At 42.4% G+C, this 16354-nt stretch overlaps 3 protein-coding genes across 4 annotated transcripts; all 3 read right to left on the bottom strand.

Annotated features, from left to right (window-relative positions):
* Window positions 1–206: 206 nt before the first annotated feature.
* LOC120643954 (probable apyrase 3) lies at window positions 207–2814 on the bottom strand. Of its 2 annotated transcripts, XM_039920473.1 has the most exons (9): window positions 2502–2814; window positions 2284–2412; window positions 1928–1984; window positions 1736–1828; window positions 1406–1611; window positions 1231–1322; window positions 941–1155; window positions 656–845; window positions 207–539 (listed from the first exon to the last, which is right to left on the bottom strand). In XM_039920473.1, exons 1-9 carry the CDS (start codon window positions 2802–2804, stop codon window positions 409–411), a joined length of 1416 nt encoding a protein of 471 aa, XP_039776407.1. In that variant the 5' UTR covers window positions 2805–2814; the 3' UTR covers window positions 207–408. The 2 variants fall into 2 exon arrangements, with proteins under 2 accessions (XP_039776407.1, XP_039776408.1); XM_039920474.1 differs by lacking the exon at window positions 2284–2412 and having other exon boundaries at window positions 2457–2794.
* Window positions 2815–7324: 4510 nt separating this feature from the next.
* On the bottom strand, window positions 7325–10225 carry LOC120645449 (receptor-like protein EIX2). The gene has a single exon (XM_039922233.1). The coding sequence runs from the start codon at window positions 10223–10225 to the stop codon at window positions 7325–7327; it is 2901 nt and encodes a 966-aa protein (XP_039778167.1).
* Window positions 10226–11685: 1460 nt separating this feature from the next.
* LOC120645448 (putative receptor like protein 25) lies at window positions 11686–15354 on the bottom strand. The gene is made up of 2 exons (XM_039922232.1): window positions 14755–15354; window positions 11686–11856 (listed from the first exon to the last, which is right to left on the bottom strand). The coding sequence occupies exons 1-2, from the start codon at window positions 15352–15354 to the stop codon at window positions 11686–11688; spliced, it is 771 nt and encodes a 256-aa protein (XP_039778166.1).
* Window positions 15355–16354: the final 1000 nt, after the last annotated feature.

The raw sequence follows: 16354 nt of genomic DNA, 5'->3' as shown, positions 1-16354 counted from the left end.
GATAGGTGAGCTAGGTTACCCCCTTGTTGTTCTCATCAATGCTTCAGAAAAAAAAAGCAATAAGTGTGCCAAATCTCTCCTTGGTAAGCCCATTTTTGCTGCATGCCCATCACAGGATAAAAACATGGGCATGACCACCAATAATTTGGTTTTGCTGAGTTTGTCTGTAAATAAACCAAACAAATCCATAATTTTGAACTCAAGAGGGAACCGTGCAAGGTTTACTTTATTAGCTTTTCGAATTCAGTACATAACACTACAAGGTAACGCCCAATTTGTATAGGCATTGTCATGCAATGCTACATGAATTATTCTGGGATTGAGGTATTATTAGATAAGAGTGCTAGCTCCATAGGGTGACACGTAGAATGACCAAGCTAGCCTCAGTAGAGTGCCAATGCAAATACACTACTGGTCTTGGATCTTCTTTTTGGGTGACAGGGCCTCAATAGCACTACCCAGAGGCCATGTGGCTCCAATGTAGTACTGACCGTGCTTCACCTTGGACACCAATGTGATCCTCTTCATTGGATGCACACCTACAGCAGTGTACACACCATGCAAATCAACCAGGAACATAGCAGGTATTATTTAACAGCAGTAGAACTTCTCAATGGAGAGTAAACATAGAGAGAATCTATTTGGTGCTACTTACCGAATCCGTCAACGAGCAAAGTATACTGGTATGTTAGATCCATGCATGTATATGGCAAATCAGTATCAGAAACATTCGGGTAAGCAACTTTTGCTTCCTTGACGCACAATCGGCATGCCTTCTCTGCAGCAGCTTTGAACATGGCAGGAGTGGCCTCGGCACTAGGAGCTTTGCTGTCTATGAACCCAACCTTTCAAAGGGAAGAAGCTACTAATTCAGTTAATGCCATTTGCAAGCATCCAAATAATTTAAGGTAACAATAGGTTGAGAGTTGTTACTATATACATCTGCTGCAAGGTAGTAGAAGCCCGATGTCGCGTAGAGGTTGTCCTGGCCAGCTCCTCCTCCCCCGTTCCACACGCCATCGAATGTGCAGTTCTTTGCATTGCACGAAGCATTCAGCTTCAATGCCTCGGCTATCTCTTCTCTACACTTCTCGTAAACTGCCCCTTCTGGTGCGGCAGCTGCATCATACTGCTCCCCATGATAGGTGTACTTACCTTCACAAAATCCAAAAAAGGACAGTTAACTATACCCAAAATGTTGTTGAAAACAAGAGGCATATATATACTTACCACTAAATCCACGAAGAATGCAGAAACTGATTGGCCCATTCTTCGCCTTCAAAATCTGTACACGTGATGCAACACCACCGTAGCGCAGGTAACTGCAAGAAGGACATGGCTGATTATGCCACTCGTTGAACTAATTTGAAATACTTCTCTCCTTAATGAATAAAATAGATCAAACCTGTGAACATAAAGATTGTAATCTTTTCCTTTGAGGTACTCTTTTGTAACGTAGGGAGACTTTCCTTCAGGTACTGCTGGAGCGTTTGCAGCAGCATTTGCCGAGATAGCATAGGCCATCTGCACCGATCCACCTCCCAAATCGACCACACCAACTGTCTGGGAGTAGTCTCCTCCTAGTTTATCCAAAAGATAGTTCAGAGCAACCTGCATCGTCCCATGGAACGTGCAATAAGGTTGAACAGTACATGAAAAAAAAAGAGAAATTAGAAGATTGTAGTGGGATTTTATTTATTTAATTTGCTGCTGTGTGGATGCTAACTCGTCGTACCCATAGGTAGGATCCTTCTTGAGTTCCCGAGAGAACATTGATCCATTTGGGGTTGTACTGAAATTTGCTTTTCGTGTGGACAAGATCTCTGACCTGTATTAGACTGGTATTTTAGTTCTTTCGATATCACATGCAGGCATGCATGATTGTGTATAGCACAAAACTGGAGGGTAACATAAAATGAAAATCAACCGCTTCAAGAATTTTCTCTGCTCGCTTATCTCCGATTAGTCTCAATCCAGCGGTCGCCTGCAAGTTTCATTGGTAAGGTATGAAGAAAAGCGTTCAGAATCGGTGATAACATTTTCATCTATATGTAATTATGTATGGCCAAGCAGGAAGAATAGTTCCACGTACACCTGTTAAGCTTTTTTTTAAGTTTGTATATATGATTTAGTTTCATGTATATATATTAAATGTGCAATCCAGGATTACCGACGGTTCCCTAAACCACTTAAAATAATCCAGGTGCATTCCTCAAATTATTTGCATTAATTAATCTGAATGTACTTATATCATATATAGGAAATTTGTTCTCATGTACATACTCCTAGCTTGAGAGGGGTTCTTTTCATAAGCCACCCAGGGACAACGCTCTTGGCCTTGTCAAGAAGAGGCGACAAGGAGTTGGCAGCCTCCTGGGGTCGTCCAGCATACGAGCTCAGCCCGGGCTTCACCTACACGACAATAAAAAAAATGTTCCTGTGACATCAACACGTACCAAACTTGTGCAAATGCAGCGAGTGCAATCGTCTAGCAGCCGTACGTTGGCGAAGACTTCGATCTCTCCGTGCACCGGGACGAGGTCCATTATCCTGTTGAACTTGAAGATGTGCACCCGGCTCCCGGTGCTGCCGGCGTCGAAGATGACGGCGTACCTCCCCGGCCACCTCTCCAGCCCAGCAGCTGGCGGCGCGTTCGCCGCCGCAGGATCGCCGTCCACGGCGCCGGCCTTCCGACCGAGCACGGAAGCTTCGGCATGGACCAAGCTGGGGTAGGAGGAGACCAGCTGCAGGAGAATCGGCACCACCGCCGCCATACCGGCGATACCGCCGGCTACCTGACCCATTGCTTGCTGTTGCTGTGGCTCTGCTGCCCTGCCGGGTATCCTTTTAAAGAGTGGTACTGACCGGGAGAGGATCTTTACACGAGCAGCCTCAGGTATGATCCGCATTGCAAGGACATGTTCCTCTGTTGAGCTGCTACAGAATATTTTCAACAGCATAATTAATTACTACCTCCGTTCCAAATTGTAGTTAGTTTGATTTTTTTAACTTAAATTTGACTACTCGTCTTACTCAAAAAATTTGTGCAAAACTTGTCAAATTTAAATCATTCTTGAGATCTTGTATTGATAAAGCAATCCACAACAAAAAGAAGTGATATTTTGCCTAAATTTTTGAATAAGAAAAGTGGTCAAACTTGAAGTAAAAAAAGTCAAACGACCTACAATTTGTAATGGAGGGAGTACATTTTATGGCAGCAGTATTCTGCTAAAAGTATTTGCATGCATGCATGTAAACTCATGGGCACCAAGATTTGCACCTTGACGCCCTGCATGCCACAAAACTCGATGATTTGTAAATTGATATGCGTATGTATATTATTTAAAAGAAAAAAGAAAGTTAGATAGCCGTTTTTAGTACCACAATTTTTTTTACTGGAACTACGGCGGACAGGAAGCTGGCCTGAATATTTTATTGATGCAAAGTTATGCATACATTATTTTTGGGAAAGGAGGTGAAAAAGAGCAAAGTTACAACTAATCAAATTACACTGCCTATATAATTCTCCCACCAGAGAATGATCGTCACATCGTCTGCGCGTGATCGCACAGACCAGAGCTGCAGGTCAGCCACAATGGAACGAATCACTTGCATGGACAACGGAGTGATGTTCCTGCCAGAAGATGAGAGAGTTTCTTGCCTTCCATATGTTCCATATGTTCCTTCTTTGGATCTGGTGGTGTTTACTTTGTAATAAGGGCTGGATATAACTTGCGATATAGAGGCCGGAATATGACTATTCCTTTATCTAAAAATATGTTCCAAATAAAGTAAAGCCAATTCCTACAGTGCCATAAAAATTGATGCCTCTTCCTTCGGTGCCATAAAAACTTTGAAAATTCGCCCTTCGGTGCCATAGAAATTTTGATTCATCCCTTCAGTGTCATTTCCGTCGTCATTCCATTAATAAGGCGTTAAATGAGGTGGGAATAGACCATTTTGCCCCCTAACTCAACTTGTCATTGCCCACCACTGCCTCAACTTGTCTTCTCTCTCTCTCCATTTTCAGCAGAAGCACGTGCACCGAGGCCGAGCTTCACCCCACACAGCTCGCACCCGGTGGCGGTCGAGCTGCGGCCCGACAGCGGAGGCTGCGGCTGAGCTTCACCCGCGCGGCTTTCCCGGCACGTCCGCAGCGCCCGAGCGTCCGAGCTCATTTAGCACCTAATTGGTGGAATGGTGACCAAAATGGCACTGAAGGCATGAATCAAAATTTTGTATGGCACCGAAGGAATTTTCAAAAAATTTATGGCACTGAAGGAAGAGGCATCAATTTTTGTGGCAGGGAAGGAATTGGCTCAATAAAGTACCACAGTTCATAATGAGATCTATACATATTGAGATTTTTTTCATCCTAGGAACTTAGACTTTCATCTACGTTTTATGAAAAATAGTAAAATTAGAAGAGCTATATGCTTGAATCAAGATGCAGAACACTTGGGCCCACATGGACCAAAACCAGAAAATATAGAGCCAGGGTACTAAATCTTCTGTATTAAAATCAATAAGCGCACTCGATTAGAGAGCTCATCAACAGCTGCTGAAAGCTATACGAAAGAAGAAACCATGTAATCTTTGATGGATGGCAACAAAGTCTACAACAAAGTGTATGGGCAGAGACTCAACGAGCAGCCGATTTAAGGATATTAATAATGTCGATTACGTTGCACAAGAAAAGACAAATAATAATATGCTGTCGGGCTTTCCAAAATTCAAAAGAAACAGAAGAAGAAAATGGAATAATACTTCTAAGATATGATCTACCTAACATTCGCAACAGTGTCCCATAGCATCCAATTCTTCATATGAGATGCTGTTGGAGCATCCTTAAGCCAACCCACTTCACTTACTTTGCACGGCCCGACCCTTCAAAGTGACACCTCAAGTATCGATCAAATTATAAGAATAACTAGGAAGGCCACTCATGCATTTGCGCAGCTAGATGTTACCATCTCTAGTGTTACATTTGTAATTTGTAATTTTTTCTATTTGTTACTTGTGCTGCTACTTTTTTTGATATATAAGATTACACTTTTTTGTGAAGACTGGAAGATGCCAGGGAGATTAATCAACCAATGATTGCAAGATGCAGGCGTCGAAGAGAAATCAATCTATGACTTCCAGACGCCAGAATCAAGCACCTGAGAGGCTGCGTGGTTGAAACAGCTTCGAGGAATCACGGCCGATCAAACAGCGGTGGTTCGGACGGCAATCACCGCAGCGGCCGTGGATGTCCTGCTTGGTTCTGCTTGATTGGGACAGAACTGCACTATCAAGACGCGGCCGCTGATGTCACCAAAATATTTAAAATAAGTAAATATATCTCCTATATATGGACACGTGATGATACAATGTTGTCTCCTAGCTAGGTAACTCACGCAATCAATGTAAAATCTTCTAGCTATATATGGGTATTTTTATTTTAATTATTCAATAATGGTAATGGTGGATATTTTTAATTAATATAGGGGTATTTTAGACTAGGTTTTATCGTAATGGCAGTGGTGGGTAATTTTTTTTCTTTTTTCTTCGATTAACGTGGAAATTTCTATGCCTTGAGAGCGAACGTGGAAGCTCATTTTGTTGGCCAAATAATAAGATAAAGATAGAAGTTGAAACAATTGAAAATAATTCCTCCCAATATTGCGGGATTTGACGAAAGCGGTCTATAGGATCATATTTTTAGATGAAGGAAAATATTTCCATCAAAATTTAAAACTTTTTTCACCCAGCCCGTCCAGTGTGACCGGCCTCTCCTTTCCTTAAGTGCCCACCAATTAAGTTTCCACTTTCCTTGTGTTGACGCCAACCAAGCATCCTCAGTCGCCAATCAGGCATCCAAGGACGCGAATCAATAATGTTTCTCTATCCTTTTGCAGACGCGACGCCAATCAATCACCGATTTTATTTTCTCAGGATATCAATAATGTGCTGACATTGTTCATATATACATGATTGCTTGTTTCTTTCCATGGACATCATGGGAACAAGAGAAACAACGGCAGCCAGTGATCATCTTGGTCGGTCCTTCTATTTATGGAAAAAGTCTAAATTACTCCCCTCAACTATAGCAAACGTCCGGATAACCCTCTAAACTATAACTTGGTCCAATTTACACCCTGAACTATGCCATTTAGTTCATTCTACCCCATAATATAATTTGTTATTTTTTATTTCTCCATGCACATGTTCAATTTTAACATCAAATTTTGTAGGGTGGTAGTGGACATTAGGATGCATATTTTAGAAATTTTTTATATTATTTCAACTTTATTTTTCATATAATTTTGAGCTCCAATGTTCAATTTTTGTTAAATATTCAAACATATCACAATAATGATAAAAAAATATGATATATTTTTCTAACATGTGTTATGATGTGTACTATCATTTTGTAAAATTTCAACTTAAAACTCCATCTATACATGGAGAAATGAAAAAGATAAATTATGTTAGGGGGTAATTTGAACCAAATAGCATAATTTGGGGTGGTAAAATAAACCAAACGATAGTTTAGGGGGTTATCCAGACTTTGGCTATAGTTGAGGGTAGTAATTTAGACTTTTTCCTTCTATTTGTTCCCCAATGGTGGCTACAACCACTACTAGAAAAATGGGCATTCATTCAACACGTTAGTACCGGACGAATTTTTGTCCGGTACTAACGTGTGAAATTAGTACCGGGTAGAATTTGTCCTCGGAGGCATAGTACCGGTCTGGTCGGTAACACCGACCGGTACTAAAATGACATGTCCATTTAGTACCGACCGGTGTTACTGACCGGTACTAAAATGGCACGTCCATTTAGTACCGGCCCGACCGGTACTAAAAGGTCCTCCATGGGTTGGTTCAAAAGGAAAGCATCTACCACCCAGTCACATGTGATACATAGGTGAGATGGTAAGAAAGCAACGCGTGAGGCCGGAGGTCATGGGTTCGAATCCTTGCGACCGCGCGCATTTACGCATTTAGTACTGACGTCTTATTTAGTACCGGCCAATCGGTACCAGTCGGGCGGCCGGTACTAAATAGGGGTTCCCGACCGGTACTAACTGCCTTTTTTCTAGCTGTGTGAGGATAAAACTAGAACTGAAACATTTATGAAGCAGAGGGAATATTTAACTATCTTATGAAATACGTATGTAAACCAAAGCATCTGGTGCTTATATATACATCCATTTCACACTTATTACAACATGTGTGTTCTGAGGTTCACACTTAAGACCGGGGCCAGTTGATCTCAGCTCCTATATTTATATATTTCACAGGAGACGGAGCAAATGGAACACCACATAATTGTAATATCAGCTCCTACCAATTGATCTCATCAACAAATTGAAACTAACAACCACTTGCACATAAATTTCATCATACAATCTGTCGTAGAACGCGAAGCAAAGAACTCTCCAGTTTGTCTTGAACAAGAATACGTAGAAGACTGCCATGATACCCATCACGAATCCAGAACCTATGGCGACAAAAAGGAAAACATCATCGCTTCTATGTTGGTGGTCTTTTAAAGTATCATCCGGTAAACCATCTTCTGGACATTTCTTGGAGAGAGGATCACCGCAAAGACCAGGGTTGCCAATATAGACGGTGGCCAGGTCATCGAGCACTTGCAGTTGATTCCCAGATGGTATCTTTCCTGTTAGATTGTTATATGACAGGTTCAAATGGCTCAAAGATCTAAGAGCTGACAAGCTTGTAGGGATTTCACCTGATAGCTCATTATGTGAGAGGTCCAGAGACTCCACTTGCACTAGGGCTCCAATCGTTTCAGGAATTTCTCCGCTGAAGGCATTCGATGACAAGTTCAAGCTCGTCAATGCAATAAGAGTACCAATTTCTTCAGGAATATTTCCGGTAAGATTGTTGCATGATAAATCCATATTCACCATGAATACTATTTCTCCCGTATATAATCGTTCTTGGCCTTTTGTGACTATTGTGATGTTCTCAGTATAGTCAACGAGAGAGATGTACTCAGAACCCAAAGAAAAGAATATACCAGAATCAAGACTATTTGGAGTTTGTGTCATGCCTTTGAGATTAACTATGGAATGAGGCATGTTCCCTGATAATCTGTTGTAGGCAAGGTCCAAATATTGGAGGTTATCTAGCTTTGTTATTAGATCCACAGGGATATCACCATTAAACATATTAGATCGCAACCGGAGGAATACCAAAGAGGGAAGCTCTTCCCCTATCCATGGTGGCAGAGTCCCATGAAACTGATTTTCTGTGAGATCAAGAAAGCTGAGGTACTGGCAGCTTCGGAGAAATGAAGGAAATTCACCAGACAATTTGTTATTTCTTAAGCTCAAACTCTGAAGTCTTCCTTGAGATGCATTGAATACGCAGTCGGGACTTGGTCCGGTGAGCTCATTTTCGGACAGATCCAATAAACGCAATGATGACAAATTGCACAAAGAAGATGGAATCCTGCCGGAGATCGCATTGTCAAATAGAAGAATCATTTCAAGGCCCAACAAATCTCCAAAGTTTACATGTATTGGCCCAGATATATTATTTCTACTAAGATCCAAGATATACAGATTAGTGGGAAGGTTAGGTATGGGGCCACTGAATTGATTAGATCCGAGGACCAACGCTTCTATTGCCATAGATTCCATTGTAGGTGGCAGGACTCCCGTGATCTGATTGTTCCGCATGTTTAGATCCAGTACTGAAGAAAATACTTCCCAAAACCAATCCGGTAGGCTGTCAGATATGCTTGTATTTGACAGATCAAGATAGTCTACATTGGTCTGCCATCTAAGCCATGCCGGGAATTTGGGCCCTAGTTGGCATGATGCAAGCTCGACTTCTTCTAAGTTGAAGGGAGGGACCCAACTTGAATTTACAGTGATTGCGATAGAGTTACCAGACAGCCTAAGGTCTTTTAATCTTTTTAAGCCTGATAGATGGCCTTGATGCATTACACCGTGAAGACTGTTGAACCTGAGGTCCAATATCTCTAGCTTTGTGAATTCTCCTATCCATGGTGGGACTGCACCTCTTAGCTCATTGAAAGCAAGGTCAAGCAATGTCAGATTGCTCAAGGGTTCTGATAGTTTGGCTGGCTGGCTTCTTGTTGCATTGCTATAAGGTGGAAACAAGGTTTTTGGTTTACCCCTTGAACAACTAGGTAAATGTTGGCAGAATTCTGTTAATGTCCCACTGATATTATTCTGATCCAAACTTAATCCTTCCAAGTTACAAAGATTCTTCAGGGTTGGAGGTATCATGCCCACAAGGTTATTTAATCCTAAATCAAGCCAAACTATGGATGTCATATTCCCTAGCTCGTAAGGAATTGTGCCGTAGAAATGATTCATTGAGGCATAAAGATCTTTAAGATTGGACAAATCCCAAAACCAGTTGGGTGCGATGGGCTCGTGTAGGTGGTTCTCCGAAATATCAAGAGTCTCGAGAGATGTCAGATTTGAATGTAGAGAAGAATAACGGCTTCCAGGAAGCTGGCATCTGGCAAGACGTAGAAATTTAAGAGATGAAAGCATGTTTACAACGGGAACCCAGTTGGCAGCGGTGCTGAGGTTCACGGCTTCCATGTTGAGGTACTCCAGGGAAGATAACCGTGACAGCCAGGTGATGTCATCCGTGTAGAGCATGCTACTAGGCTGCGGTTCGATCATGACAAAAGAATCGGAAGCAAGACTCAAGTGATGCAAGTGGGAGAGGTTACCCAGTTGCGGTGGTATCCTTCCAGTGAAGCTCGACTGCGACAGGTCGAGATATCTCAACTCGTGTAGAGAGCCCAGGAACCCCGGAATTCGTGGATTGTCGAACTTGTTGCAGCTGAGGTCGAGGTGCTGCAGATAACGCAAGCCAGCCAGTGAGGAGCTGATGTTGCCCCCAAGTGCTTGCATGCCCGGGACCCCGAACAGGTCGCAGCCACCATCTCCTAGATCAATGCCAATCACATGGCCGGTTCTGTTGCTGCAGCGGACACCATGCCATTGGCAGCAGTCGACGCCCTCCCATGATGAGAGGCGGTTGGATGGGTCTGATAGGCCTGCTCTGAAGGCGAGAAGAGCTGATCGCTCGTGAGCCCTACACCTGTTGTTTGTTTTGGTGGTGTCATTTGGATCGGCGGCAAATGCCTCTGTGGAGATCGTGGTCTGGGTGCAAAGGAGTAGGGAAATGGAAATTTGGAAAAATGAAAGCATAGCCATGTTCATGTCCACTGGAATAGATGGTGCTGTGTGGAGTAACAACACATTATGCTATTATATAGTAGTACAGAACTCCTGGCGATTCTCTGCAAAACTGACCACGGATAGACCTGTAGGCTGTAGCTTTCCAAGCCGCGGACGGAACTGTTCCTTCGGAAGGGAATGCTCTTCAGTTGGTGCAAAGTTCCAAGCAATAACAAGCAACCGTGGACTGACGGGGCGGGTCGCTCCAAAGTAACCTGCACATGATGTTATGGGAGGGCTCGTGACAGCCATGCATGTATATATGCCAACTAGAGGAAACATGCCCGCCTGTTTCGCAAATGGCAAGTCTGCGGAGACGCCGTATGAAGACTGCCATCCTTTCGCTAATGGCAAGTCTGCGGAGACGCCGTATGAAGACCGCCATCCTCTGCTAACATCTATCTCCATCTCAAAGTTTCTTTGAAATCAGCACTGATGACTTGTCTCGCATGTACGTATATGCCTATCAATGACATGTACGACAAGCTAGTCACTACCGGAAAATTCCTATTTACCGTGTATCTCATTATTTGCCGTGTGCTTTCTATCGGACACACGGCAAAAAGCCACTTTGCCGACAAAAACATCCGGCTTAAAAAAACACACGACAAATTCATGCTTTGTCGTGTGCCTTTTGTCTGGCACACGACAAAGTCAATAGTTCGAGACCATATCCATGATGAAAAGAAATTTTGAACATATTGTCCATGAAACACAACCACGAACGTGTGTCCGAATTATTTAAAAAATCTAAAAAAGGTAAATGAAGTCTGAAAATCATGAGATTTGTCGTGATGTGATGGCATCACACTTGGATGCTGTGATAAAAAGTTGAGAAGATTTCGCACACTTTGTCATGATGATGTTTATAAAATTGAAACATCTCACAAGAAGTATATGTGTGATTGTATATGAGAGAGTTAGTGGATGTATTTTTGGAATAAAAACTTTTTTATATGATTTCATATGAAAAAAAGTTTATACCAAAGTCGTACAGCTCGATGAAATCTAAAACTTTGTAGTTATTAACTTTTGTATTTGAGATTGTTTAATATTTTAAAATATTATTATAAATTATCTAATTTAAAATCATAAATTTTAAAATATTCAAATGACCTCGCATGTAAATAAGTTCTATACCAATGTCGTAGAGTTCCTTGAGATTTAAAACTTTGTACTTGAGCATTTTTTTCATTTGAACTCATTTATCTATCAAAAAATACAATATAAGACCATCAAAAAAACATAACCCGCCACGTCAGTAATCCATGTCTTTGAAACGAAGTCTTCCTATTGGCTGAACTCTTTTCCCCCAGGACCCATCCCCACCAGACGCCTCTATCCTCCCTCTCTCGCACAGATAAGGCTAGAAGGCCTCTCTTTGCGTGCCTCTCCTCTCTCTTCAGGGCCGCGACGCGGTCTGGAGCCAGCGGCGCGCGGCGTTAGGCGTGGCTGGCTGGCAGGAAGGCAAGCGCAGGGCAGCGGGCTTGGCTCCGGCCGGCGAGGGACCGCCTTGCAGTGGCGGCCAGCGCGCCCTCGGCATGCACGCGCGAGCTCAGCTGGTCGGACGGAGAGACGACGGGGCGCGAGCTCGGCTCCGGCGACGGCCGGCACTGAAACAGACCGGGTTCTCGAAAGGTGAATCTAACTCTATATTATCGTGATAGTCACTAGATCAGTAGCTATCACATACAGAACTCATTTCAATCGAATATCACAGACATATCTCACATTTACTAACATCATATGAGTTTATTTATTACATAATCCAAAGAATTGTATTACGAATCTCAGAGTACAAGCCCCTTGGGCTAAAAGAAGACAAACAGAAAGCGGAAACGATATCTAGTCTTGAGGACAAACTTCGTCTTCACGAATTCTCTCCACAGGCAGCTCGGAGTGTAGCTCGGGCCATCCTTTACATCATCTTCCTTTGTCGTCTTGTCAACTCCTTTACTCGGATCCTGCATCAATCAGGCTATCCCCAAGGACGGGATATGTTCACGTCACCATCCGTATGCAAGCTTTATATGGATGCAAACGGTATAAAAGTAATACTAAGGATAGACTATGTCTTCCTATGCAAGCAGATGTGTATATATAGAGCTGTTCTATTTACCACTCGGGGTGTTGAGTAGTTATTTAACGCCCATGGGGGAGCGAACACTCTAACAAGGCAAAATTACGGTGCCACAATGTGAGGGTAGTAAAATTTGGTTAAGTGTGTACTTTTAATGCATACACGGTCCTGGAGCCAATGGTTTTGTCACATTTGACTGTTCACACATTAATAAAGCACTGATTGACTAGTGAAAAGGGCACCATGCATGGGTCATTTGCGCGGCGTTCCCGTCAGCAACACTAGAGCTATGGGAAATATGCGGATGGAGTATAAAGTGGATGCTGTGGAAGTAAAAAGTAGTGATTCATCAGTGATAGCGTTGTGGAAGTAAACCTAGTGGTTTGTCCGTGGCCGCGCTTCTAGCCGGAGGTCCAGCAACCTCCAGGACTGTAAAAACCTGCGTGCTCTATGCCGCAATCGTAAAATTTTGTAACATGATTACAGAATATGTAAAAACCACATGATGGACTCATTCAATAATGGTAATGGTGGATATTTTTTAATTAATATAGGGGTATTTTAGACTAGGTTTTATCGTAATGACAGTGGTGGGTAATTTTTCTTTTTTTCTTTTTTCTTCAATTAACGTGGGAATTTCTAGGTCTTGAGAGCGAATGTGGAATCTCCTTTTGTTGGCCAAATAATAAGATAGAGATAAAAGTTGAAACAATTGAAAATAATTCCTCCCAATATTGCGGGATTTGACGAAAGCGGTCTATAGGATCATATTTTTAGATGAAGGAAAATATTTCCATCAAAATTTAAAACTTTTTTCACCCAGCCCGTCCAGTGTGACCGGCCTCTCCTTTCCTTAAGTGCCCACCAATTAAGTTTCCACTTTCCTTGTGTTGACGCCAACCAAGCATCCTCAGTCGCCAATCAGGCATCCAAGGACGCGAATCAATAATGTTTCTCTATCCTTTTGCAGACGCGGCGCCAATCAATCACCGATTTTATTTTCTCAGGATATCAATAATGTGCTGACATTGTTCATATATACATGATTGCTTGTTTCTTTCCATGGACATCATGGGAACAAGAGAAACAACGGCAGCCAGTGATCATCTTGGTCGGTCCTTCTATTTATGGAAAAAGTCTAAATTACTCCCCTCAACTATAGCAAAAGTCCGGATAACCCTCTAAACTACAACTTGGTCCAATTTACACCCTAAACTATGCCATTTAGTTCATTCTACCCCATAATGCAATTTGTTCTTTTTATTTCTCCATGCACAAGTTCAATTTTAACATCAAATTTTGTAGGGTGGCAGTGGACATCAAGATGCATATTTTAGAAATTTTTTATAATTATTCAACTTTATTTTTCATATAATTTTGAACTCCAATGTTCAATTTTTGTTAAATATTCTAACATATCACAATAATGAAAAAAATATGATATATTTTTCTAACATGTGTTATGATGTGTACTATTATCTTGTAAAATTTCAACTTAAAACTCCATCTATACATGGAGAAATGAAAAAGATAATTTATTTTAAGGGGTAATTTGTACCAAAAAGCATAATTTGGGGGGTAAAATAAACCAAACGATAGTTTAGGGGGTTATCCAGACTTTGGCAATAGTTGAGGGTATTAATTTAGACTTTTTCCTTCTATTTGTTCCCCAATGGTGGCTACAACCACTACTAGAAAAATAGGCATTCATTCAACACGTTAGTACCGTACTGTGAAATTAGTACCGGATAGAATTTTTGGTCCTCAGAGGCACTGTACCGGTCCGGTCGGTAATACCGGTACTAAAATGACATGTCCATTTAGTACCGGCCGGTGTTACTGACCGGTAGTAAAATGGCACGTCCATTTAGTACCGGCCCGACCGGTACTAAAAGGTCCTCCATGGGTTGGTTCAAAAGGAAAGCATCTACCACCCAGTCACATGTGATACATAGGTGAGATGGTAAGAAAGCAACGCGTGAGGCCGGAGGTCATGGGTTCGAATCCTTGCGACCGCGCACGCGCATTTACGCATTTAGTACTACATCTTATTTACTACCGGTCTTATTTACTACCGGCCAACCGGTACCGGTCGGGCGGCCGGTAATAAATAGGGGTTCTCGACCGGTACTAATTGCCTTTTTTCTAGCTGTGTGAGGATAAAACTAGAACTGAAACATTTATGAAGCAGAGGGAATATTTAACTATCTTATGAAATACGTATGTAAACCAAAGCATCTGGTGCTTATATATACATCCATTTCACACTTATTACAACATGTGTGTTCTGAGGTTCACACTTAAGACCGGGCCCAGTTGATCTCAGCTCCTATATTTATATATTTCACAGGAGACGGAGCAAATGGAACACCACATAATTGTAATATCAGCTCCTACCAATTGATCTCATCAACAAAGAGAAACTAACAACCACTTGCACATAAATTTCATCATACAATCCGTCGTAGAACGCGAAGCAAAGAACTCTCCAGTTTGTCTTGAACAAGAATACGTAGAAGACTGCCATGATACCCATCACGAATCCAGAACCTATGGCGACAAAAAGGAAAACATCATCGCTTCTATGTTGGTGGTCTTTTAAAGTATCATCCGGTAAACCATCTTCTGGACATTTCTTGGAGAGAGGATCACCGCAAAGACCAGGGTTGCCAATATAGACGGTGGCCAGGTCATCGAGCACTTGTAGTTGATTCCCAGATGGTATCTTTCCTGTTAGATTGTTATATGACAGGTTCAAATGGCTCAAAGATCTAAGAGCTGACAAGCTTGTAGGGATTTCACCTGATAGCTCATTATGTGAGAGGTCCAGAGACTCCACTTGCACTAGGGCTCCAATCGTTTCAGGAATTTCTCCGCTGAAGGCATTCGATGACAAGTTCAAGCTCGTCAATGCAATAAGAGTACCAATTTCTTCAGGAATATTTCCGGTAAGATTGTTGCATGATAAATCCATATTCACCATGAATACTATTTCTCCCGTATATAATCGTTCTTGGCCTCCTCCCCCCATACCGAACGTGGAGGATTACTCGGGCTGGGACAGGGCTGTTACCACCTGCCAGCTACCTCTACAAACCGTGGGTATAGTTTACATCTAGCAACTCTTAGCTAATCTAGACATCATGTCTACACTAGTAAGGGATACTCTAGCGTCCCGCGCGGAGCCCCCACCCTCCGGATGGGCAGACATCACATTAGAGCAATCATACGAATACTGGAGCAGTTGATAGAGTTCTAAGAACAAAAGACTAACCATCTCCAGCACAGGGCGATCATGCAATGCAAGTATTGAATAATAACGCAAACATGACAAGAAGCATATACCCGATAACTCAGAACATACTTCAAGCAGATATCCGTAACCATAGTCTAATTCTATTACAAACGACAGAATATTACAAGAGAGAGCTAGAGATGAACCCATACCAGACTCTCGAGCAACTCCGGCGACTCGATGACTCCTAGACTTCTCCTAAACTCTACTAAGTCTAAAGACTATGCAAGATGAGTAAGAGAGGAGAGGTGTGAGGTGTGTGTTCTAATCTCTACCCCCTTTGTATTTATAGCAGTTAGCCACGGGGTGAGACTGCTGCAACCGACTTCAGCAACCAGTGGAGAGGCGACACATGGCGAAGTTGAGGCGGTGGGGCCCATGGGCCAGGTGGGCCGACCTATAGGTCGGTCGACCTGCCAGGTGGGCCAACCGACCCCAGCTTCGTCCAGCAGACTGTCTAGGGCCTCCTTGTCTGGTCCACAGTGGTCTTTGCCTGTTTTGGCTTGTCTGAATCAAGTTCTTGCATCACTTTTGGTCCATCTGAGACTGAATCGGTGCTCTGATAATTTTTGTAATTTTATGTCGGGCCAAAGTGTGCTTGTAACCTGCATATTAGCTCCAAAATACAACTTGCATTTTCTAAAAGGTAAAATGTGGTTTAGGGACTTTATTGACAAAGGATGCGTGTAAGAAATGCAAACTCTCATGATTTTCTGATCAAGTTGACGCCTGGAAA

The sequence above is a fragment of the Panicum virgatum genome, chromosome 8K, assembly GCF_016808335.1.
Source record: "Panicum virgatum strain AP13 chromosome 8K, P.virgatum_v5, whole genome shotgun sequence".
NCBI lineage: Eukaryota > Viridiplantae > Streptophyta > Magnoliopsida > Poales > Poaceae > Panicum > Panicum virgatum.
This window is presented reverse-complemented; position numbering and strand designations above follow the sequence as displayed.

Excerpts from the sequence above, each read along its gene's own strand:
- LOC120643954 (XM_039920473.1), bottom strand. The coding sequence starts at position 2,804 with ATGGGTCAGGTAGCCGGCGGTATCGCCGGTATGGCGGCGGTGGTGCCG. Across the intron at positions 1,156-1,230 it reads CATTCTTCGTGGATTTAGTG|GTAAGTACACCTATCATGGG; the intron begins GTAAGTATATAT and ends GATTTTGTGAAG. Across the intron at positions 846-940 it reads TCTACTACCTTGCAGCAGAT|GTTGGGTTCATAGACAGCAA; the intron begins GTATATAGTAAC and ends TCCCTTTGAAAG.
- LOC120645449 (XM_039922233.1), bottom strand. The coding sequence starts at position 10,225 with ATGAACATGGCTATGCTTTCATTTTTCCAAATTTCCATTTCCCTACTC.
- LOC120645448 (XM_039922232.1), bottom strand. The coding sequence starts at position 15,354 with ATGGGGGGAGGAGGCCAAGAACGATTATATACGGGAGAAATAGTATTC. Across the intron at positions 11,857-14,754 it reads ATGAAATTTATGTGCAAGTG|TGCCGGCCGTCGCCGGAGCC; the intron begins GTTGTTAGTTTC and ends GGTCTGTTTCAG.